This window comes from Rhynchophorus ferrugineus, unplaced genomic scaffold (assembly GCF_030347505.1).
Source record: "Rhynchophorus ferrugineus isolate W39M unplaced genomic scaffold, kcgeb_rfMv2 rfM6, whole genome shotgun sequence".
NCBI classification, from domain to species: domain Eukaryota; kingdom Metazoa; phylum Arthropoda; class Insecta; order Coleoptera; family Curculionidae; genus Rhynchophorus; species Rhynchophorus ferrugineus.
The window spans coordinates 17,317,532-17,344,082 of NW_027472585.1; the positions used below are offsets into that span (position 1 = coordinate 17,317,532).

The 26,551-nt window shown below is 32.9% G+C and overlaps 1 protein-coding gene and 1 long non-coding RNA gene across 9 annotated transcripts in view; one reads left to right on the forward strand and one right to left on the reverse strand.

Moving 5' to 3' along the window:
- The window catches only part of LOC143197888 (uncharacterized), a 533,325-nt gene continuing 506,774 nt past the window's right edge, over positions 1 to 26,551 (reverse strand). For 3 of the 7 annotated variants that reach the window (XM_076406674.1, XM_076406676.1, XM_076406680.1), the window contains exons 11-24: positions 23,949 to 24,204; positions 15,812 to 15,943; positions 5,348 to 5,626; positions 5,097 to 5,281; positions 4,887 to 5,038; positions 4,277 to 4,574; positions 4,060 to 4,212; positions 3,664 to 4,003; positions 3,371 to 3,604; positions 3,167 to 3,313; positions 2,849 to 3,062; positions 2,684 to 2,800; positions 790 to 1,023; positions 1 to 727 (exon numbers count right to left, since the gene is read on the reverse strand). In XM_076406674.1, coding sequence (XP_076262789.1) covers positions 657 to 727; positions 790 to 1,023; positions 2,684 to 2,800; positions 2,849 to 3,062; positions 3,167 to 3,313; positions 3,371 to 3,604; positions 3,664 to 4,003; positions 4,060 to 4,212; positions 4,277 to 4,574; positions 4,887 to 5,038; positions 5,097 to 5,281; positions 5,348 to 5,626; positions 15,812 to 15,943; positions 23,949 to 24,204 — 2,812 coding nt within the window. In that variant the 3' untranslated portion in view covers positions 1 to 656. Of the gene's footprint in view, positions 728 to 789; positions 1,024 to 1,229; positions 1,324 to 2,683; positions 2,801 to 2,848; positions 3,063 to 3,166; positions 3,314 to 3,370; positions 3,605 to 3,663; positions 4,004 to 4,059; positions 4,213 to 4,276; positions 4,575 to 4,886; positions 5,039 to 5,096; positions 5,282 to 5,347; positions 5,627 to 15,811; positions 15,944 to 23,948; positions 24,205 to 26,551 lie in introns of those variants that run through there. The other 4 variants (XM_076406675.1, XM_076406677.1, XM_076406679.1 and 1 more) reach the window with 4 other exon arrangements.
- LOC143197890 (uncharacterized) lies at positions 6,921 to 8,054 on the forward strand. Of its 2 annotated transcripts, none has more exons than XR_013006102.1 (3): positions 6,921 to 7,060; positions 7,117 to 7,225; positions 7,933 to 8,054. It is a non-coding gene; the product is annotated as an uncharacterized LOC143197890 (long non-coding RNA). The 2 variants fall into 2 exon arrangements; XR_013006101.1 differs by lacking the exon at positions 7,933 to 8,054 and adding an exon at positions 7,320 to 7,457.

Sequence of the window (26,551 nt, forward strand, 5' to 3'; positions counted from 1 at the left end):
TTTTGTTTTTTTACATATTTATATATTATGACTATTGTGTAATATAAAAATTGCATCTTACAAATTTTTAATTAATCGGTATTATTTATCTGTTCAATATAAACTGGTTAACTAAAATCATCAATAGAAGACTTTTACATGTAAATAGATACAGCATAATTATACTGAGAGTCGGAGAAACATATATGTTAGAATGGGAACATCATTAAAAGATTCATATCCAAGAAACAAACATTATTTTCATATATAATATTCGTTATATTCCCCTCGTATTTCAACAAAAAGAAAAGTACAGCCAAAATAATGGTAAACTCTATAAGTATATATAAAATATATTAATTATTTAGGTACTATAACTTGACTCTAATCTAATAAAATAGATTGGTAGATAATTTCGGAGGATATAGAAAGAAACTGTCGAAATTAGCAATAAATTATGAAAGTATATGATTTTAGTATATACAAGTATTAAAAAAAAAAGAAATAACTAAAATGGATTGGTGTTTGGAAAATATAGCGTGAACAATGTTAAGGAGATACTAGAATCCTACAACAAACATACGAATAACTTAGAACTAAAAAATAAAAGACATCTGGCACATGGTGTTTCATGACTTGAGTCAAAAAGTACTTTGTTCTCTGTTTTAAGGCTCGCCTTAGTTGTGGTGTTGGTTCTGCTCGGAGAAGTCGTCAGACGTGACCGATATGTCCGCTATTATTCCACTCTCTGCAAAAAATCGACCCATCATCAATAAAATAAACCAAGAATTGAATCAAACAAAAACTTACCCACTGAACATTGACTGTTGAGCGTGGCGGAACGATGATATGGCTTCGGAGACTCGTAGTTCGTATCGAACCCGATACTGGAATGGGTCTGGTTGGTAGAGTGGCCTCCGGATCCTCCGGAACTGGTGCTGCTCGATGACATGCTGGACATGGATATTACCGAGTGCGGGCGTTTGACTGTTCGGCATGAGTCCGGTGTGGGACCTGCAATGGAGTTGCGAAATCTTGGTGCGGCTACGGAGAGGGGGAAATAAAAAGGAACGTAAATTGTGTGGTCATGTATCAACTAAAAACAAAAGGGGAAGCTCTAATCATCGTTGTTCAAATGAAATAGCAAAGCCGCAAATAATTCATTGCCAAACGGATTCTGAATAAAGTTGAAGCCAAATTGTTGTTTTTTACTGCACACAGCAATCGCCAATATTAATCACATTGGTTACCTTTAAAATATTTAAAAGGTCTTTTATTGGAAACCCTCATAATACTTCTAAAAGGTCTTGTAGGATTCTAATGCTTTCCAACGTCTTGGTAAACCTTATACAAAGGAACATTATTACATATTCGTCTATTTGTGAGTACATTATATATGTGCGTATAGTTTAATAATCATACACCTTTTGAATATTGAAGCCGGTTGTTAAATTTCAACAATGTTCTTAGTATCATCATATAATTTAAATGATTTCAAATAAAAAGAGTGCAAAATGATCTATAGATTGGATTTATACAGAAATTAATTAGGATTTTGTAGTTTTAATGGTTGCCTTTTATATTTATTTTAAATTGTTATTTATGTTAAGATTGTGTAATCTACGAGGAATGAAATTTCAAAAGTATTGTGGTAATTTTGGAAATTCTAAAATATTTTAAATGAAAAAAGTACTAACGCTATCTTTTACAGTGACAACTTATTTCGGTAGATATGTACTTATCACCTCTCAAACTCAAATCTCATGGGTCTGGTACGTGATTAGACTATGATAAATAAACTATAAATATTGACCTTTATTCTCTGGCGCTGATAGATCTCTTTACTTTTGAATGATTCTAACTTATTTGCTACAGCAACCCATACATTCAAATAATTTCCTGCAAGAATCACTGCAAGAGTTAATTCATTTTTGTTTTCAAGATCTGTTGAAAATATAAGGATATTGAAATTCATCTCAAAATATCGTTTTGGTTTTTACAGCAGCGGCAACATGTAATCTTTGTTTTCAATACCTGTGTGGTATTTGGTTATTTCTTTCTGTACAATACTCTTGTTTGACAATTTTCATTGCTCTTCAATAGTCTTCAATAATCTTGATGATTACACGGATATTTCAAATACCACTACACTGCGGTTACAATTTCGTCAATGTCGCAAGATCTCGTACATCTTATATATGATATTATATTTCTTACTATCTGGTAATTGATATAAACAAAATATTTTAAAAAAGTGCATCTCAAACCTACTTTAACCCCAGATATAGAAACATAAAAAACAACTGTACCAAATATATGTTTTGAATGTTGTGGCATTGCCTTTCTTAATATTACTTAGGACAAGATATGATTACATTTTATTGAGTAAAAAAATCATTTGAATGTAGTACAATTTAAATTAACCTGTAATTTACTAATATTAATAGTAATTGAATGATATCAGATAAAACTGACTCTATAAAAAAAGATCATATGATATTAAATGAGTTATGAAATATTTTAAATAATAAGTATTGAATTGAAGTAGTACATATATTAAGCTGTTATCAAACATTTGAGTTAATCACCTGGCTGGCGAAAGACTTGACATTGTGTAATATTACCAAAAGTATTGAAATACACATGTCTAAAAAATAAGAAAAAAAATGTGGTGTGTGTATTAACAAAAAAAAGTGCTCCTTACTTTTACTCAGTTGTGCAAAACTGATCGATCTGTCGTTGATTTGGTCTGCACTGGGCCGAATGTCTAAACAAGGCTTGTTTCCAATGCCCATTGAAGACATCTCCGCCATTCTTACAGCTGAAAAGCATTAGTTAGATATGCTCCAACACCATCGTTCTAATTTACCTCTATTTTTGATAGCTTGCTTCCACAACAGCTGAGACAGTTCTTCGGTCCAGGCCTTCTTCACCTCTTCAGACATCGACTGAAGAGTGAAAGTGTCGTTGGGTTTCCGTTTTCTGAACCAGATCTCGAACTTGGTCGGTGTTTCTCCGATACGAGCCGTCAGTCCGATGTCGGTCATCTTTATACTGTTTTTATAAATATAGAGGTCGAGATTCTGAAAATTTAAAGAGATCATTAGATGAGCAACATAGTACAATTCAATGTACAATTTGTTGTTTCTAGCCAACGAAAAATTACTGAGCGACCGCGAGGACTAACCTTTCTATCTGGGAATCGCCTAGCTTTGCTAAACAGTATAAGCTCCTCGAACAGAAAGACCTGTCTTAAGGATTTTTTGCCTGTTCTACCTTCCCACACGAGAAATTCATTTTGCCTTAACAGTCTTCCTTGTTCTTTCAAATTAACCTAAATAAAGCAGATATGGTGATGATGGCGCTAACTACATGATCCGGGATGACTTACATCACATTCTCTTATACTGTCCATGGCCAGGAGGTCATTACCATGTCTAAGCTGAAAACGAACCATTTCCTCCGCTTGGCGAAGCTCCTCCAGTTCTTGGGTGCTTCTGGCTGGTGAAGCTGCGCATGCCTTCATCATTTGTTGTAACAAAAGGGCGTATTTCCCCATTCTTTGTACGGGCTTCAACAGATAACTTGCCAGATCCATTTTATCTTCAAGTTCCAACTGTTTGGTCTAATTATATCATATCATATTATATAAGATCAAAGTGCAGATATAGTGACAAACTGTACCTTAAAGAAAGTGGTACCATATTCCGACATTAACGAATCAGACTTGGGTTTGTTCTTGTTGTACAAAGCATACAGGTAGAATCTTTTGTCATACTTCAAGAAAATCTGCCCCACTTGGAGGGGATTATTCTCACATTCCTCTAACTCCTCCAGGAAATGGTGACGATGGAACTCATAGATCTTTTCAACGTTCCCGAAAACGGTGTTGCGTTGTCCCCGCAATGCCTGAGGGATATCTTCCCGTTGGAGCTCGGGGATATAGTTTATGATGATGTAATCCAAGGATTTGACGTAGTCTCGTTCGGTTTCGATCATTTCTTTGATGATGTACTTCAAAGTCCTGAAAATCAGTGAGATATAGTTAAAATGGCATTAAAACAATTAAGAAGGTCTTACTTCTGTGTTTTCGCATCCATGTTATTATATAAGGCATCAGATGGTAAATCGAATGTCGACGCGTGACAGTAGAGATGGTTATTAGCTGATACAGGTGGTACTTTTCTTCGCTCCTCGCCGTAATGGTCATCCTCAATGTCATCGCTACTGCTACTGAAGCAAACATGATTTTATTTACGGACTTAGTTATTTTTAAGATTGAATTATCATCACGTACCTCTTGTTGAAACCATCACTTCCTTCTTCTATGATACTATCCTGCTGATTGTCATTATTATCCTGCTGAGAACCACCACTGTTGCTGGAGCTAGTACCGCTACAAGTCGTACAACCCTCACGATAATATTGACAAGAACAATTCCTTTGTAACTTCTTTTTGGAATTGGTGTTGTACAAAGTGTCCTCGCCAACTGAATTATCGGTGGTGGATAACCCACTGTCGCAGCGTCTACAATTATCTAAACTGTCCATCTTCTCCAAGAGATTCTCAACACTTTCTCGTTCTTCTTTGATTCCTGTATTCATAAAAATATGATTAGTACTATTACACAAATGCTTCTTCAATAAATTCATCGAATGATTGTGATGAACACAGCAGTCAGCTGTTGTCAACTAGTTGTACCGGCAAAAGAAATAACTTTTGATGATTTAGTTGAGAAAAATAATTTAACACTATAAAAAAATGTGCTCAATTGTAACAAAAATAACAAAATTACAATTAAAAATGGTTCTACTAGAAATATCACCAAATTCTATTTCAAAATGTTTGATAACTGTTTATTACTAACCCCTGTATTATTCAATATTTGAAGAGAATTGTTTCTTACCAACTAATGTAGTGTTGATTTTCTTTTCTGAGTTATCCTTGGTATTACAATGACAGTTTTGCATCTGTATATATTTTTTCTTGAGCTTGTAGGATATGGTATTTTCTGTGTCACTCTCGCAACAGTTACATGATTCACCAGCAGCATGATGACTGAAATAAATAATGGGAGTTAGAAAAGCACCAGTTATTTCATGCAAGCTAGCAATACCTGCAATGGTAAATATAAGCCAAGGAGCTAACGGATCTTCGCCTGATCTGTGTGCTTTGTGATTTTTGTGGAGTACTAGAGGCACTAATTTCTTTGTCATGGTACTGAGGGTTTTTATAAGGGTCCCCTCGTTTGTCTGGAGGTTGGTGGAGTTCTATTGGATCAGGATTAGGCTTTTTTGCATTCTAAATGTTATAAAAGAAAAAACAATATATTAATATGGGTATAATGAGATAAAAATCAAAAAATACCTTGCACAAATGAAGTAGTTTCTCATTGCCACTTCTTTGAGCCATCTTAAAAAACTCTTCCTGTTCCTTATTGTCGTCCTCCAGGATATCGTGGCAGCTCTCCAGTAGGAGGAAACACCTGGAGCTGTCGTCGATACGTTCTCGGGTTTCCTCTAGTCGTTCCCTGAAAGTCTTCATCTGCACGTGCAAGTTGGATGAGACTTCCTTCAAATGTTGACCTTTCGTGTCCTTGATGTTTTTACATTCTTCTACTAAGTCTGTCGATTTTTCGATTTGTTTCTGCAACATATACGAGATTTGTCTTATCAATATATGTTTATTGAATATTGTTCATTATAGAATTAGGCTGAAAACTTCTTGGTCTTTCTCATATTTGAAATTATGAAAATGTTGCTGTATACATATTTTATGTACTGAAATTTGAACTTCCTTCGAGAGTTCATGAACCGCTAAAAGTTACAATTTACTAGTTCAAAGTGATGATGAGTATTACACAGTACTTAGTACTAGTTGTAAAGTGATACCAGGGTAATGTAATTGTCTTAAAGAGTTCTAAGTTCTCACAGCACTGAACATAGTTTGTTTTTACTAGGCTGCATTAAAAAGATGTACACGTCAAATTCATCATTTGAATTAAAAGGAACCTCCTTCCATTAAGACCCTGATAATTTCAATGTCATGAAGCTCCAATTTATTGCCTAGATTTGGACTATATTAACATTGCTTACTTACAAAAATTTAAAAATCGATAATAAGTTGTTTTAAACTAATCGCGTGGCATTTCTTATTATAGTAAAATTATACAACATAGTATATTTTTAAAATTTTTTTGTAAATAATGTAATCGTTTAAAGAGTATAAACATATGATTAGATGAGTTTAAGATTTATGTTAAGTTTGTGTTTGTATTGTTCTTTTATTAGCTATCAGAGTTATAAAATGTTCAATTTAACTAATTAAAAATATTAAGCACCGTTATAGATGTGAGGTAAATATAGATGTTATATTTTTAAATCTGCTATCAGATAAAACACAAACCTGTGTTATATTGTATGAACACATTTTTTATATTAGCATGGTGTTCAAGGATGGTAAGAGTTTTTATTTTATCGTTTAGGCTGACTGATTCTAAGACTAATTCTAAGCATAGAAAAAATAGAAATTTCACGGTATAGGCGACCTTGGGGAAATGTTTTGTTTAGTTCAATCAACTGTAGCGCTGCGATCACAAATTGTGATTGGCAGTTTAAATTCCAGGTGCCGCCACTAACATGAAATGTGATTGGTCGATCAAATTGTGTGAAATCAGCATTTTCTATGGGCGTCTATTTTTATGTTTGTTGTTTGTAGGTTATGGTTTTTGTTTAGATCACGAAATTTTCGTTTTACGTTGTGCATATTTTCTGTTTTACATTAATTATTATGCGGTAATAATATAAAAATTGATGACAATACGTCAGTGTAGTAAAATATGTAGTGTACCGGGGTAAAATTCTACTACGGAAATTAGACATCGTTTCCCAAAGAATGATCTCGCTCCTTTCCAAAAATGGGTTGATCAAGTAAATAGTAGTAAGTTACCTGGATAAACCACAATGCAAATATATCAACGTCATGGTGTTTGTTATGGACATATTAGTGAAAAATTTAGAATTATCCTTCCTTCACGAACAGGTATTTGGGTAAATGCATATCCATCATTGGTTTTATCAGGTACATATAAAATTATCTATCTACTACATGTCTGTTTATATATTGTTTGTTTACAGAAATTCAAAAACTTATGAAGATGTTAGTAGTAATAAAATTCAATTAATCTACCAAGTTGTGCGTATGTTGTCAGTGTGATGTCTCTACATAAAGAAGTCTTACAAGAAGGTAATAATTAATATAACTGGATAATTAGTAGTAATAAATACTACTTTTAATTATAAAATATCCCTAAAATATTTGCAATACTTTAACTTTTTAGAACAATCAGTGTTCAATCATTTTATAGTAGAGGAATTATATATTTAAATTTGATTGCCTTGTTAAGAAAATATTTGTTATGGTGCCATCAATTAAAAATTTCATTGCTACTTTTAGGGGATTTATTAACTTAAAGAAATCTATTTTGTCTAAATTTACAAATAACTACATTTGTTTAACAAATCTTAACCAAGATTGCTTAAAGATTTTTGTTGGATCTATTAGAGGTCATAGAGGTAGAAACAGCATCCTTCCCCTAGTATGTTCGAGAAATTTTTAAAAGGGCTCATCATTTCAATTTTTTCACATCATTCTCCCGGAGCAAATTGTGAAGAAGATGAAAATGTTAGATAACTTATATTCTTTTTTAACGGGAGATCTAGTACCACTTGAGGTTGTTAAATCACCAGTTGAGTCTATATTTTCAGTTCCAGAGAATTTTGCTCCGAGGAAAACAAAAGTCTAATATTGTATTTTAGTCTTATTTCAGGCTATTTAACAAAACTTCTGAAAAAGAGACAACATGCAATATTTGTCTATATTCTATATTAAGTATTTCCACAGATTAAATACTCTAAAATCTAAATATTGTTAAAAAACACATACATTTTTAGTGTTTCGACTGTCCAATCCATAATGATTTTCAAGACAAAATTTTAAGTTATTCTGAGGTTTGATTTTATTTTTGGTTTAATGAAGTTAATGTAATATCAACAGGAAAGGATTTAAAGTTTACCTTCAATATATCAAGATAAGTTAGAACTCTAATAGATCCCATAAAATTGATGGCACTAAACATATATGGGAAGGCCTTATAGAAGAATTATAGATATTTTAATATTGCCTAGAATAGAGTTCATAATTGTTTTTTTGCTTTTTGTTTATATATATTTATATTATTTACACTTATGTATATTTGTATAGGATTTTATTTTAATAAATTAATTTTAAAATTTAAATTTGATTTTTATTTAAATACTATTGGCCAATAAATGTGACGTCACAAAATAATCAGGAGAAATGGCAGACCAATCAAAGCAAAGTATTTTCCTTACAGGTTTCTACATAACTATTTTAAACTAACCAATCAAATTCGCGTTGTCAGCGCCGCCAATGATTGGACTAAGCGAAACTTTGCCCCACTACTTACCATTGCAGTTGCACACCCCTGATTCTAAGTCCGCTTTTGACGCCTCTGTTTGATCACTGTCCTTATTCGTAAAAATAATAAAATTAGTGTTGGGAACTATCGACTGTATTCAGTCCCTATTTTCGGTCCGACTGAATTTGTTAATATTTACTATCGACTGTTTCAGTCGTGTACTTTTAGTTACTATTTTTGGTTCTACTAGTTTCATTCGACTGATTTTTAGCGATCTGGATCTGTCGTCTTAGCCGCTACCTTGACAAAAATGTACCCAATTTATGCTAAATTTGTATGTAATATATATAGTTTTATGATTTTATATTTTGGTATATGTTTAATTTTTATTTCGTATTTATGGTTATTCTACATCTTTAGTTTTTAGGTTTTGGTTAAGATCCACATAACATTCCAATATAAAAGTAATTCTACTTCGTTTATAATGAAATTATAAATTGCATGTTAATAGTAGTCAGTAATTATATTTCTTTTCTTTTTTAAAGTTAGTACGTGAAGGAATATGTACATCTCCGTCTCGCTTATATTACCCTTGGAAAATATAAGCACATATGAAATTAACTGCTCCAAGCAATTATCTCCGTCCTCTCTCTCTCACAATTTATAGAGGAAAGGGTTCATATATCTTCGTCTGACAACACGAATTGAACTAAACAGTCGAGCCGTGCATTTGACTAAAAATAGTAAATACTATTTTCAGTCGCTAGTTTTTTGACTATCGACTGTTTCAACTATTTTGTGACTGTCGACTCTTTCGACTGTTTTCAATCGATAGTCCCCAACGCTAAATAAAATCATAATCTTTACTGTTACTGCTACTCCTCTTACTTCCACTTATTATTTTATATTTTTCTCTAAGACATGATTTTGAATTATTTGTTCCCATTTGCTGTGATATTTTCTAACAACCAAAATATTTTGTAACAAAGGTGACGCGTATCGTATCGATATCCCATGTGGTTCTTGGCATAAAAATGGAGTTCAAATCACCTGTTAATCAAATCTATGAGATTGATTGACCCGTAAGTGTTTATTAAATGAAATAGAAACGCTTGTCTTGGATAATATTCTTAATTTTCATAGATTCGATAAAACGTGAACAATTGCTCTTTAGATGATTTGTTATGGGAGTTGAATCATATTGGGACAAAATTTAGTAGCTGATTTAGTAACTGAGGACAAATTTTAGTTCTCTGGAGTTTATTATATTAATTATGCAGTGAAGATGTAATTTATTCCTGTATTATTATTGAAATATATTAGTAAACAATGATGATATCTTAAAAATAAACCATACCATACCATACAAAAAGCCATACTTTATGACTTAAAGATGTTCAAGAAACCATTGGAGAAGTGTTTGGTGTTTGTACAAATTTTAAGGACTTGTTGGCCTTCGTACATAATGAAGAAAAAGTAATTGTTATTTTGGTATTTTCGAAGCAAGAAATTATAAGTTCCATAGGCCAAAGTAGTAACTTTTCTGTTGTTAGTATTTAAATATGAGGAAGTAGTTGTACTATGTAAAATTTCTCCGTTGTATAAAAACGTCGAAATTTGACACAGTGTATTTTACTATTTAGTCATCCCACGTAAACCATTGTAAGGAGGTTTTCTTCCAATTTCTCGGACGGCTATTCGCAGCTGTCGCCCACGGGCTAAGTTGAAAAGTCGACTTCACCGAAAGGAAAAATCTTTTTATTGTTGATTGCATTTTCCTTGGTCTGGTCGACCCACGACAGACGGGGTTCAGCCCATAAAACGTATCATAGTAAAGAGACGGTTTTATTATTGTCATAAAAGTGTTGCAGAATGCATGTCGGGGCATTCAGGTGGTTAGTTGCGGTAATAAAGGCGCGAAATGCGGGGTGTTACGTGCCCGCTGAAATTTACGATGATGTTCTGTTTTGGGAAACTCGTGTTTCGGAAAATAAGAGATACTAAAATTAGGAAAAAAAGAGCATTGTATAATATATGACGTAACAGGTCATCGAGATTACAAAATGGTTTAGAAATGGTGACAATGATTCATGAAAAATATTAATAGACATGTTATCATTTATTAAAATTTTCTCTTATAAATAAATTATTATAGAGCTATTAACATACGATGGTTATTTTTTATATTCATGTATTGTGTGTTACAAGACTAAATTTAACAACATATTTGAAATAAACACACAATTTTGATGATGATGATGATGAATTTTGTAAACAAAGACATACACTTTGGAACGAAAAATTCAACTAACACATAAATGGCGCTAATTTTATTGCATTCGCCACTTTTTCAGTTAGTACCAACCTTCAAAAGAAAGCTGTTAAAATTTCATGATATTCTACTCTAAGTTTGTGAGTTATTGTGCTAAGAGTGATACTACTTTTGATATTTTTAAATCAATGGATCAAAAATAATTTCGTGTTTCAATTTTACACTGCTTCTTGATGGGAAAAAATACCGTTCAAACGAATCAAGGGCTTGAAAAGTGTTATAAGGACTCCGCTCCATCGGAAACAACAATAAAACGTTGGTTTGCTGACTTCAAACGTGGTCGTAGAGACATCGATGATGCAGAACGCAGTGGACGTCCAAATGAGGTGGTAACACCAGAAAACATAAAAAATACAGAAAATCGTTTTGAATGGTTTGACGAAAATTGAAGTTGCGTGAGTTGGCTAATATCGTAAAGATCAAAAGAAGTTGGGTTTGAGGAAGTTGATATCACTATGAGAAAACTCTGTTCAAAGTGGGTGCCTCGTTTGCTTTATGTTGACCAAAAACAAGAACGTGTCGATGATTCTGAGCAGTATTTGGCCATGTTTAAACGTAACAAACCGGAATCTTTGCATCGATATGCGATAATGGATGAAACATGGATCCATCACTTCACTCCGGAATCAAAACGATCGTCATCTGAGTGGACAGCAACTGGGGAACTAGCATCGAAAGCGCCCGAAAGCAACAATCGGCTGGAAAGGTTTTGATCTCGGTACTTGGGGATGTGCGCGGTGTAATATTCATCGACTATCTTTGAGAAGGGAAATGCCATCAATGGTGAATATTATATAGCGTTGTTGGAAATTCAAAAAAAGGGTTTATGGTTTACCTCAAAAAAATGCTCGGCGGTAAGAAATTTCGCTTTAATGAAGAGGTTATCGCTGAAACTGAGACCTATTTTGAGGTAAAAGATAAATCGTTCTGGAAAAGTGGTACTGAAATGTTAGAGCGGCACTGAAATGATTACGTGGCTCTTGATGGAGATTACGCTGATAAATAAAGCCAATTTTGAACAAAAAAACGCATTTTCCTTGTTACTCCCGGGACTTTTCAGCCCATGTGTTATTTCAGGTTTTCGCTTGTATTCCGATCATTTTCCTCACTTTAAAAAGACATCTTCTGATAAAAATTAGCACAACTCTTCAATATTTATAGCAACATGCACGTGTTGCAAGGTGCACGGTGTTGAAAGGGTGATGTTGGTTTAGAAACAATCCAATCATCGATATATTTTCGTATAATTCGATATAATTCTTCCGCATCTCGGAGCCACGCTGCATCAATCATTATGAACAAGAAACATTATGACATTTAGAAAGCACTATGTCTGGTGACTAACCTGGGTACGGCAGAACGAGATTGCGCAGTAACAGTGTATGCTTCACAATTCCAATGGGTGGCCGAACGGTTCCATGCAAGTGGATGATTATACAGCAATTACCCGTCATTGTTGTTATTTTGTGCAATAACACATCGTTTAATTTATTCAATTGAAGTTAGTTGACATCTGCAGTAACAGTTTTAGCAGTTCGTAATACTATACACTTTGTGGATCCCACCATATGCACAGCAATACTTAAAATTTCCGTAGTATATCCACCTTTCATTGGCAGCCACAATACGCTACAGGAAATCTTCATTTTTGCTCGACAAGCAATGAAGTGGCAATGTTTAAACGATTTGAAAAGAATTTTCAGTCATTTCGTGTGATAACAGTTTTTCTCCTTTTGTATTTTCCCATAGCATGCAAACATATGGAAACAGTTGATTCATAAAAGTTTTTTGGCAGTCTGAGCTGGATTGCACCCAATAAAGCTGACAATTTATTGTCCTTGAACTTTGTTAGTCCTCCAACCGTTCTCTGCTGACATAAATATCATCATTTTTAAATCCTTAAAATACAAACAACAAAAGGGGATACGATGGTGCAGTATAACCATATGTTTCTAATCCATAAGATTTTAATGAGCTGTTATGTTAAGAATGCAATTTTAAATATTCCTTGATTAGCGTTTACATACCTTGAAAAATCTGATAATACTAATTAAAAATTGTTATATAGAGATATTATGTACCAAAACCCCCAAATCTAACACTGATTTATATTGATCTTCACATTCTCGACAATCACTGATCAAAATTCAGGCAAGCACCCATGCTTTTATTTCAAAAATAATTCATACTCTTTGTTTATCAGATTGAAAATACTATTTAATGATATTACGATTTAGTGATATAGTTATTTTACTAACATCAAGAAACAGGTATTCGCCCAAATATTGCTAATAACATTTGAGTGTCTTATTGAAGTTATTCTGCTGTGTTTTGCGAATAAAAACCGGACTCTGCACAATTTTTCTTAATTTTCAGTCGGCATAATGTTGTAAATTGTTAGATACGATATTACAGCGACGTAATATCAGTTAATTGAAGTTTAAATTTTTGTGTAGATGAAAATTAATTTTCCAAAATGTTTGGATGATCTAGACAGTATCGGCGAATAGGACCAGAATTTTCAATTGGATTCAGGTCCTGTAAGATTAGTAAGTATACATAATTTTGATGATTTGAGAATTAGATCTCAGTATACCATAGTTTAAAAAGGTTTGGTGAGGTTCAGGAAGATTGCGCCAGGAGGTTCTTTCCAAAAATGTGAACCTTAAATCGCCGTAAGTGTTTGACTAGAAATATAAACGCTTATTTTGGATAATCTTCTTCATTTTCACAGCTTCGATAAAAACATGATCAATCGCTCTTTAAATGATTTGTTATGGGAGTTCCAATTATATTGGGGCCGGCTTGGTGACAGTGGTAAAGGCGACAGGACGGTACACCTACCGTATGTTTATCATTGTTTAATATTCGTGATTGTCCTAGGCAAGAGTGCAAAATACGCGAAGGAAAATGATCCCAGTCACGCCAGTAACCTGGCTGGGTAAGACCGGATGTCTTCTGGGATGATTTCTAAGTTGGTCACCCGCCAGTCGGTAGGCTTAATGCCGACGACCGTGGTTTGGAGCCCACCTTAAACTGCAGGTCCAGTCCAGATAAACTTCTAGTTGGTAAAAGGAGACTTTAAAATATAGAAAAAAACTGCAATGGGAAAATATTTATTGACTGGCCATATACACAGATTTTGGGACCCTACATTTTAAAAGAGGTAATAATGGTCTGACAATGAAATAAAACATGTTCTTTACTTTAAACTTTGCAATGCATAAAACTAAACAAAGCGTAAAGAAAACATGAATATTCTAAAAACTGATTCCATAGTTCATCACATTATTTCGAATGAAAAAAAATCGAATCAGTTCTTATAATATCCAATAAGATTTCTTTGGTCTCAATTTGTTTTTCCAAGAAACATTAATTACAAAGATAATTTTAAAATTATCTTGTTTATAAACCAACTCGTATTACATAGCAGAGTAAAAGAAACTGCCAAGGTGAAAAACTAAACATTTAAAATATTTCTGCAACATTAACGATAACGATAATTATCCATCAGTGGAGATCTGCACTTATTTATTATAAATAATTACTGGACTGCCGTTTTTTACATCGAATTTCAAGGCGAATACTCCTATTTGCCTTCCAGTTCAATGTGATCGTATTGTTATGAGATTATTCAATATTACGAAGTAAAACAATCTCGATATACTTGTGTATGTGTGTGTATATTGCAGGTATTATTACAATTTATTTACGGTATATTACAGCCTGAAGGCAAATTTAAATCATATTACTTCAAAAAAGAAAGTGACAGTATCATAATGCATACGGAGATAGTTGTAGATGGATTTTAATTATATCCCAATAAAACACTGAAGGCCTTATTTTCAGTGACGATGTTAAACCAACTAGCCTGAAGGGGTCGTTCAAGTAACGCTCGATTCAAAATGTATTTAAATTGTTGTCTTAATTACTAACAGCGTCTATTCCCTTCATTTCCCTTCTTCAGTTATTTTCTTAATTGTTTAATAAAACTCGCCGACCTGTTGATATTTAAACATACTACAACAAACCTACGGTATACTTATATAAGGTAAAATAGTATGAACACTTGAAATATATACATGATTTATTTGCTAATAAAGTGTTGAGTAACCATTCTTTTTTTAATATTTTAAAGTGTCCTTTTTCGAGGGTTTATCTGGACTGGGCCTACTGTTTAACGTGGGCTCCGAACCACGGTCCTCGGCATTAATCCTGCCGACTGTCCAGTGACCATTCTAGAAGACATCCGGTCTTACCCAGTCTGCTTACTGGAATGACTGAGATGGTTATTCCTTGTTAGATTTTACTGTTGCCTAAAGATATTTACAATTACAATCACAAACATAAAGTACATCTATGCCCCAGCAGGAGTCGAATCCGCCACTATAGGAGGCAACTGTAGGAGGACCGCCTGTCGCCTTGACCACTGCTTGTCCCATTTTCCTTTAAAACTACTGCAATTCTTCGCGGAATAGATTTGCAGTCTGAACAGTTTTCAATGAATAGAACTGTTTCAATGTAATTGATCTGCTCTGAAACTTCCTGAGGTCTAGCGATTGCAGGGACGGCTCCCCGGCTAGCACAATTGTGGGCATGTGTATGCAATGCGAAGTGATTGGGCTCATTATAAACTTAGAATATGGCAGGATCTGGCAGTAATATGCTAGTCAAATAAGTAATCACAGTAATCGGATCAGCGATGTGAATCAGAGAAACAAATGATTACCATGATATGAATTATGTTTGACAGTGAGAATCAGGCAGTCCAGATCGTAGGCTACTTTTGAGGTTCTCTATACATAAATCCAGCAGTTCATAGGAAACAATTCAAATGACGATTCCTTAGACCATATCACTCTTCGCTTCCAATCATCAAGTGTCCAGGTTCTATGATCGTTGAATAACTTTTTTCGTAGTTTACCGTTGGTTTCCGCTATATTCATGCAACAAGATGTACTATATTGCATGGTGTTCATATTATTTTTTCTGTACATTGTATGTGAGTGTACGTCCATGTGTGGATTCGTGTATGTGGTTATTTTGTATGAATTCTTACCCAAGCTTTGAAGAAAAATTCGTCAAAACTATTTGCTACACTTTTCACTCCGTCAGAATCTCCGGAAGCTCGAAGCGACAGTGTGAGATTGTTGAGGGTTTCTTCACCAACTTTCTTACTCCAAGACAATAACTGAAACAGAAATAATTTACATGGTCAATTTACAACGGTTTAAGTCTTAATTAACATATGTAAAGTAATATTGATGGTTTGATGATGATTTGAAACATAATTCTTTAAAACAGCAGGATATATTTAGTATTACCAAAACCCTAAAATAATATTGAGGAATTTACAGAAGTTTATGTTGATAACATGGTAATCATATTCTCCTAAAAACGCCCTCATTAAGCTTTAATTTTCTTAAATGCCATTTTGTTGACCAATAATCAACATATTTTTAAAAATTTCAAATATATTGATTGCAGGATAACAACATTTTCAAAGAATAACAAAGAAGGCATCGAATATCTTTGAATATCTTAAAAATTTTACAGAATAATGGAACGATTGTCCAATTATTTAATAATAGTAATTAATCGTTGATTAGAATAATTCTAGAAAAATACTTCTCTATGGGGGCGGCGAAAACATTTTTGGGGTATTAGAAGAAAACCAATAAATCACCGAGTTAATAAACGAACAATATTATTTTTCAACCCAAAAAAACTTCCCCTGCTTTCTTCGTTGGTTTCTGAAGACGTCCATGCTTTGAAGCAGAATAATTGTGCTCACAGCAACCTGGCCTCTTGTTTTGATTCAGTACCATGATGCTAGAACCAATTCTCGTCCATAGTGATGAAACGACGCGCAAAACATTACTACAAATTGGGGTCAAACTCTTGGACACGAGCAGAACGTTATTTGATGCTCTGAACCCAGATCTATAATTCGTTTGTCAAGATTGGTTCTAGTTTTCGAGATCACATATGGTGACAGCATTGGGCTCCGTTAAGCACGACGTTCCATTTAACATCATTTTGAACATGTTTTCGTGCTTCGGCATGTATGAAAATGCAGACCCAACGTTGAAAAGTTGATTCAAAGGGTTGCAAGTATGAAAAAATAATGAAAATGTATTCAAATATGTGTATTGGTGCAGCTATAGTAAACATTGACAAGCCATGGGTACGGAAATTGTTTTGTAACGCGCACAGAATAATACTCCACAAGTGGTCACTTGGTGAAAATGTATACTTTTATTTTCTATGCCAAGTACACTACCAAGTTGTTTCCAAGACGGTCATACTCAAAATCAAAGAATGTATGTCGGACCTGATCTTCGAAAACCAATAACTGACGCAAAGTTTATAAAATGTTTAATGCCTGATGAAGCAGCAGCGTAGGCATCGTTTAAAAGTTTCGTCATCACCGGATTGCAAGCACGTATGGAGCTCGTATGTCTCTCAAAATATATTTTCTGCATTTACGTCTTGATTTTTTCCTACAAATTTTGGGCGACACGACTGGCGAGTAAGAAAACCAACTACATCAAGATGCAGCGAAAATCGAAAGGCGATACCAAAGATTTTGGGACTATGAGCGATTATTACTGGGCCATAATTCGTAAAAATGATCCCAAGCAGTATAAAAGACACCGTCCAAGATCTGTTCATTTCTGATTCATACTTTTTAATTTAATGAATGGCCGTTAATGGTCAAAAATACTAAAATAATGAATTTATTGGATATTTCTAAAACTAGAGCTAAGTTTAAAAAACGGGCTGCAGATATCAGCCCCCATAGTTCCATAAATAGCGTCTATATACACTCAATAACACTAAATGGAAAGCTATTATTTTATTTAGAGAAATGTCAAGACCATCGAATGTATCTGTTAGGTTAGGTTGTTTAATAGTTATCTACAATTATACTTTATCAATTAGTTTCACCATTATCGTTTATAAAGTACCCTGATTTTGAATAACTATAATACGTTTTTCAATAGTTCAAGTGTAGCAGACCCACATTAATATATAAATCCTCTCCCCCTCATCTTAGAAATAACTCCTTATTACGGAGAACTTAAGATACAAGATTAGGCATGAAAATCGTCAATTTATGAAGCTTCATAGAAAGAACTGTCGTGAAAGGAACTAGGAACGTGCTCACTCACCAATTTTAAAACCATCATCCAACAGTCAGGAATGTTTTAATTAATAGAAGATTGCCGCCCGCATAAGGAAAAGCGAGTTAGCTATGAGAAACGCGGTAGTGCGACAACCGAGATGTCATGTTAATTTTTGGCTTATTAGTTTCACGCCATAGCATCCTCAAATAATCACATTCTATTTTAAGTTGCCATTTTACATAATTATAGACATTAAATGAAATAGTGTGCACTCTCTGACCCGAAACCTCTTTCTTATTTAATTATTTCGGAGAGCTAAAATGTCAGATTGTCTGATTTGAACGTGGTTAAATGGCCATGCAGGAAGCGAGTGTAGTACTCTTTATATTTGTCAGCACCATAATCAATTTTATGTACACAATTATTAATATTTTTTTATAATTGAAATTGACATTACATGACAAACATCAAAGTCATTTTAATGTAATTTTCAACTTCTTTTAAATGCAGGGTGTCATTTACGTATAGTGATGTAATGAATATTCGTATCTGTGAATTTTCCCATTCCTTGACATCCGCATTCGTAAAATATACATGAACAGAAAATCAAACAAAAAAGAAAAAATAAATTTTGTATCAATTCAAGTCAATTTGTATTTTAATTCTTAAGTAGTGAAACTTTATTATTTGTGGATGCAGAAAGGTATAAGGCATTTGATTTATAAAATACGTTTTAGCATATAAATGGTGTTGCAGCACCTGGTAGCACATTCTTGAATAATATTGATAACTTTTGTTTAAGCCTTCCTGTGCAGTTTTGACCTCGTTTTTAGCAACATTTGATCTTTTTATTATTACGTTGTACATTACATATGCTTAGTAAAATCTTAATTTACACATTAATTTATTATTATAGTTCTGTTGTACTTGCATCAATACACAAGCAAGACATATCAGTATATATTTCCCAAATTAAAATACTTCAACTAAAGTTAAGACTAACACTAATATACTATAAAAGTTCATGTGGTTTCGTCCGCTTCAAACTTCTGATTTCCTGCCCGTTATCCCGTAGCTGTATTACTTCTATGTTGCTGTTGTTATTTACTAACTTAATTTTATGTGTTAAGGCGAAATCTTTAATAACTTCGTATATCCTCTTAAGTTGAGCTGAATGCTTGAGCTTGAGGTCATGATATTTGATAATTAATCGAGGAACTCGGTTTGATGTTTTAGTGCTACGCTATATTTACAATCAATAACTCCAAATAGGTTTCATAATTGACTGCTAAACCAATCTCTATGATCTTAAGGCATTTAACAGGTTTGTATCTTCCTTATTTTGTTGAGTATCTTCCGACTAACCAGTAAAGTTCTTTGATTTTGAGTCTGATTTGCTCTGCTTTTTGTCTAAGATGATACTTGCAACTTAACCTACAATACCAAATTGATACTAAGCTCTCATTTGAATACTTTTAGTTAAGGTAACTTAAATGATTTCTTAAACTTTTAGCCCTTCTTTTAACAGGTTTTGATTTATGGCTGAAACACTGTTAAGTTCCTGAATATCTATAGTATGACAACTATCATTTAATACTTTCAGTTTTGATACTAACATTTGTTAAAAAATCTTCTGTTATCTCATAGCAAGTTAAATTCAGTAGCAATAACGCAGAATAAAAATCAGAGCTGATATCACTAGTAAATGACATGGTTTCCAGGGACTTCGACAATTCAAGCAATTTCTGATGAATTTTTCTACATTTATAATAGATAAAAACAAAATACTAATGAGGCTACATATAATGGACGTAAGTGGTTCCAAAGCTTTACAAATATAATACATTCCACGAAACTAAATGGATTTATTATTTATTCAAGCAATCAATAATTATTATTTAGATTTTTTAAAATCAAAACCACACTTAATTATGTAAAGAATGTATATTCTGCATTCTTACTAGATCGAGTTACTGCAGACTTTAAAGGACAATTAATATTATTTTAAGAAAATTAAACTTGCTCTGAAATAATTGAAATTTTTCCTAGACCAGGTAGAGTGAAAAATGTTATTTTTATTTGGAAGTTTGAATAATAAGGAAAACTGCAGATATTGTTTCATTGAAAAAGGTGACATCAAATATTTTTACACTTCATTATATTCGTGCAATATGTAAGGATGCTGAAGTTATGAACATGTTATTTAATTACTTTTATTTTAATTAATATATATATTTAAAAAGTATTATAATATACTAAGTATTACATTATAAAGACCAAGACACAGCTTTTAAATAATCTCCATTTTATTTATTATTATTTACTTTTTGAGCATTCAGAATTGTATAGAATCTGATTAGCACAAACGCACACTTGTGATGTTTTATATATGTTTCTTTTTAATATTATATTATCCTATGTGATCATACTATACTATCACTATACTTTAACACAGTATCAACATTTTATGTCACATAAATTGACTGTTTGAATCTTCACGGCTATTAACGTTTATATAGTAGCAAAAGGTGGGTTATTTCATAAAAGTAATATCACCATTTATTCAAATCGTTTAAAAAACATTTTTTTGGCTTTAATAACGTCATGTTCTGGAGAAGGTTAGGGCCAAACATATTTGAAATATTAATCGATGTATTAAAAGTTGTGTCAACAACATAAGCCTCGCCATGAAGAAGAACTCTTTCCCTGTCTATACAGAAGGTATCCAAAGAAAAAATTAGCTTATACTTGTGTGATCGTGATCTTGAAGTTTTCGCCTTTTAAATCATAGATTAAGCGTCTCTCTTATACGAAAGAGCATCACAAAGGTTGAAGAGACTAGAGCAATACTAAATTAAATTCGGGTCGACCAAGGCCATAAAGAATAGTGAAAATCATGGAGTGTTAATAAGTGTTTGTGGAGATCAGACTCTTGCAGTTTAGAAACGCACAAGGGCCTTGAATATCACACACACAGATCATCATTACACTGAAAAGCTTATAAAGTTCAATTCGTGTAAGAATGAGTCTTTCTAAAGATTTTCTGATGAAGCTCTTTTCATCTTAATGGATATGTAGATAACTTCAAACGTCAGAAATCTTTATAAAGTATACAAATGAAGTTTATGTTTGGGTTATAATTTTTGAGAAATAAATTGCCGAATGTATAATAACTAATAAACACTTATCCTATCGAGGGTTTACTTTTAAATTAATTTTACAAGCTAGAAACGTCCTTTTAGGAAACTTTGTACATTACGATCAGTAATATGGTAAAATTCAAAATTCAAGTAGGACTAAGACAAGGTAGATGTTTAAGACCAACTCTGTTTACAATATTAATGGATGAAATAATTAAAAAATGTCAAATAGATACAACAGAGGTGAGACACGTAAGACGTAGGTAGTATCAAAGAGAGATAGCAGCAGAAAGCAATGTACAAGCAATAGAAATGAGAGGAGCAGACCTTAGAGGAGTCAAGGGTGTAACAAAGATGAACACGATGAGAACTAGATAATTAAGAAAATACTGAATAATGAATCAGTGGAAGAGTACGTAGATAATATAGGATGCAAGGGTGGAGAGAAGAAAAATCCCGAAAGACTGAGACAAAAATGAATGAAATGTATACATGTATACAGCAGTATGTGGTACAAATGGTGTTAATATATAAAATAGTATTAAATATTGTTGAGAAAATTTTTTTGTGATCTAATACAAAAACCTTAAACATGAAAAATAAAAAGCCGGAACACACAATTGCGTCCATAAAAAAACATTCAAAAATCCTTGTTATATATTTTCCATGTACCTCGTAATTGAATTCGAAAAATAATCGAGTCTAAATCGTGTTATTGATAAATTACACGTGAAAGCGTCCGCATACGAATTCTTTACGCCGTACCGCATAAATCAGGCGATACGAAGCATTTCATCGACGCTAAATATAATCGATAAACAAAAAGTTCAATAGCACAAATTAATTAATCGACAGCAATTACCTCATAATATATTTAGACAGCCTAATAGTTTCTTCCGTCAAGCCTTATTGATGGCTAGTTAATATTCATATTATCTTATTTTCGTATCGATATAATTTACGATAAATATCCTTAATACTCTGCCGCTGTGCAATTAAAAATATAAAACGAAAAAGTACCCATTCAGATATATATGGCATATTTTTTCTGATTATTGAAGTTTAAAAGGAAGTTTCTGATTACTGGCCTACCGTTTTGGTGAGGTGAAATTTGATCTCATTCCATTACTAGTAAAAGTACATCGGAGATGGCCGTGGTAAATAACATCATTACCGACTGATTATACGTCTTGTTAAACTTTAATTTGTACCTGTTGATGAGACTGAAAAACGAACAAGGGTTTTTAATTATATTTCGATGCGTTGTAATAACTGTCAACTGTTTTTTGCTCGTTTAGGTATTGGCGAGATGTAATTTTATTGTGCATTTTATTACTGTTAATTTAAATGGCAAAAACAAAAGTGATAAGTAATGTTACAAAGGCGTTTGAAAAAAAATTGTCAGAGCTACAAATGTAAATTCTAACCAGGGACAATTAGGTCAGGATACAGTTGTTAGTGCATATTTTCTTGCATTAGGTGCTTCAAAGTATTTCAATTAACGATATCTGTTAATCAAAATGCGATCAAGATAAACAATTATTAGGCAACATAACCTAATTGTTAAATCCGATAATTTTGATATTTCTCTATATAAAATGACAATTTTCTGTTTACTATTTATTATTGAGTTATTCAAAATTGCATATGTGTTTCTTGTTTGATTTGAAGAGATCTCTTGTCGACACTTTCAGGTTCTGGTTTAAATTATTTAAACATGATGATTTTTATGTCAATTGCAAAGAACAACGTGGAAGATTAAAAAGATCGAAGACAATAAATAGGAAGACTTATTGGACGAAACTCCAGCTGAGGCTTTTAAATAATTTTCAATAAAATTAGCAGTAGATGGTCAACTGTTTTAAGACGTTTACATATGATGTGAAAGATTGAAAATGATGGAAAATTGAGAGCAAAAGAAATTCAAAACAATTTCAGTAGAGAGCTTTCAAGCAAATAGAAAAGGAGTTTTTTGTGACATATTTTGACTGGCGATGAAATCTGCGAAAAATTAGTTCAAGAGAGCTATTGGGCAAACAGGAGTGAATATACAGAGAAGAACAAATCAGCAAAAAGAAGGAGAAAACCGCAGCAAGAAATAGATCAACAAAAGAAGCTACCAGGCTGGGCTTGTGAAAGGAAAATAGACAACAGGGCAATAAAACATATTAAAATTAATAATAGGCTGCAATAAAATTTGAAATGATATTTATTCATGTTGAAATATATATCATCGCCAAATTGTCGAAACTAATGGAAATAATGTAATAATTGGAACGAGCAAGTCAAAGCGTGCCCAAAGTCACCAAACTTTCTCCAGGAGTTGGCAATATTACAATAAAACGAGGAAAAGCCGTGGAAGGAGAATGCCTAATTATAAAAGTTAGAACAACACATATACTAGATGAATTAGTAAAGAATAAAAATGGGTGGATGCAATCTAACATGATTTGTTGAAGAAAATAACACGGGAAAGTAAATAAACATCACATGGTTTCATTGTTGTTTGGCCAATTCAAATATTGATTTATTATATTTACAGATACATAATGATGTAAATTGTTTGTTGTTGTCTTTTTTTAGATAAAATCTTATAAATAATAACAAATTTGATCTTACCAGTATAAATATTCACACATAAAAACTACGTACGACTAATCCCGCTTATACGTCCATAATGACTAACCATAGACGAATATCGTTTAAAGGATATGTGGTTAGAACCAAGACTGATAATTCCAATTGTTTATAGTGTAGGAATTCGTAATTAAATTATGAATAATCACTGTTTAACGGGAATTTCACCTATAGCAGGTCAATAATGCAATAAAATTCGCACTATTGTTCAATAATAGATAACAACCAACGAAGTAATGAAAATAAAATAACTACATAATTCATCATTCCGTTTTGCATCAATACTAACCTCGTCAGCTTCTTCCTGCAAAGTCCTGTATCTTCCCAATTCCTTCAGCCTTTCGATTCTCTCCATTTTCAGTTGTTCCAACCTCTTGGTGACCTTTTCTACGGCATTGAAGTAGTCACATGCTAGATTGGTGCTACGTTTTACGTCCTGGCTACTGGCCAGCCACTGGCCGCGTTCCGCCAAACTGGATACAGTTTTGTGACCTTCGCGTCTCAGTTTCTGCACAGTTTCTGACTCTAACGCTTTGGATATTTGTCTGTAACAACATCAATATATTAGACTTTTTTTATTAATCTCCTAGAACGCAATAAGTATTATTATATGATTTCAGTTATATAATATAACTATCCTTACTTGTAGTAGATCACTTCAGTAAGTGATCTACAGTACAACTTATAATCTAAATCTTATTCTATATACTATTCTAACTTATTTTAATAGAGATTATTAAATCTCACTCTAAGTGTCTATTAATCAGTTCGTATGGCAGTTTGCGTTTGAGCCTACGCACTTCATTATCATCGCGCGCATTTAACTGTTTGGCGAGTGTATTGGGATGCACTAATAGTCTTTCAGAGTACTTTGCACTAACACTCCGAATCACGCTCGTTATGGGGATATCACGCTGAATCAGTTTGTTGGACACCTAATATGGGGCATCGACGATGACTCGCAACACTTTATTCTGGAACCTCTGGAGGATATCTATGTTAGATTTGCTAGTAGTTCCCTACAGTTCAATATCATAGGTCCAAATGGGCTTAACTATTGACTTATAAAGCAAAACTTTATTACCTAATGATAATTTAGATTTACGCCCTATCTGCCAATACATTTGGTTTAGGTTAAGCCCAAGCTGTCTGCGTTTTGTCACAATATGTTTTTTCCATGTCAAACCTTGATTAAAATGCATTCCCAGATATTTTACGTTGTTTGCTTGCGGAAGTTCATGATTATTCAATTTTACTGAGGGACAAATTCTTCTCCAAAGGGTGAATGTCACATGGGTAGATTTTCTCTCCTTTGCTTTGATACGCCAGGTTTTTAACCACAATTCGACTTTGTTAAGATGAAGTTGGAGGTTTCTTGTGGCTGAAGTGAAATAGTGAATTACCAATATTTTGTTCACAGTTATAATATGTTTTAGATATCAATGAAATACTAATAGTGAAAAGGCTGAAAAGCTCCAGACTGGATGATATTGTTGCATCACGTTTTTGTTGCTGTCATAGACTTAAAAAATAAAAAAAACATCATTTAACTGCTTTCTGAGTTCCAATTCGACAATTAGCATGATTAACGATTATTCCTCTTGATAAGCATAGCTTTTTTGAGAAGTTTTTAGATGAGAAAACTATTAACTGCTAGCTGAAGTAACAGAATATTCATTATAGACAGCAACAAGAGAGTTAAAAAGCACACGACAGCATAACCCACCTATTAAAACTAGTAACGATAATTGAGCTACGAATAATAAAGAAAAAGCCCAATTTTTCTTTGATTACTTAATATTTAATTAAACGATTCTCATTTGTGCTACGACAAGTAATTTAAATAAATAATAGCCAAAAAAAATTAAGTGTAAAAAACTGCTTTTTAGAACAGGATTATATAGCAGGAAAAATTCTGTAACTCTGTAATTCTGTAAGAGCTATCGCGAAAAGGGTATAAACATTAATATTTATTGCAATATTACAAGCAAATTACTCCCATTTCGAATTAGAATTTGGAAAGTGGCTGAAATCATTATGTACTTGAACCAAGATAAATGACCCACTACCGACCTATAAGTTTATTATCATAATCTCAAAAGTTTTTGAGAGGCAGACACCATATAATAATTTAAGGTAGCAGTATTATTACTGAATATCAATACCCAAATAAAAAACTAAATAATACAGATATAGATCTAAATGCTAAAAAATATTGCTCAGCTATATTCAGATGTGCAAGTTCAATAACTTGGAAACAGTGTTAAACTACCCTGATATACTTGCCAATCAGCCATATGTGCGCGATGAACGTGAAAATGTGCAGTCTAAAACATTTGCTTATCTTATTAATGGGTTATTTTAGAATAAGATATTTTACAAAGGTAATCATCACTTGCTGAAGTGTTTTCTGTGTTTTATATATATAATAATTACCCAAGTTTACAAATTCGGTTCAACTTTTGGACCCGAGCACATGAGAACGATTCTTTATTATTATTTGATGCCCTAAACTCAGATCTTCCGTATCTAAGAATTCGTTTGTCAAGATTGGCTCTAATAATCGAGATCGCGTATGCCTGTACTTATAAGGGCTGTCAGATTGCACTGTATACTTTGCCCTAAACATCATTTGGAACTTTGTTTTGTGCAATGTGGAATAATCATGAGAAATGTACTCAACGATCTCTTCTGCAGTACTTTGGTTTTAAGAAAGCGATTTCGTTATGGAAGAAAAGCATTTAGTTTATTAAGGAATATCTGTGGGACTTGATATTCAAAAACTAGGTTTAACGTGTGGTGAAGCTGTAGAATGGGCATCGCTTCAAAGTTTTGTTCCAACTTTCTCGCCAACCAAAAATCATCGAATTACTAGCACGTAACCAAATTTGG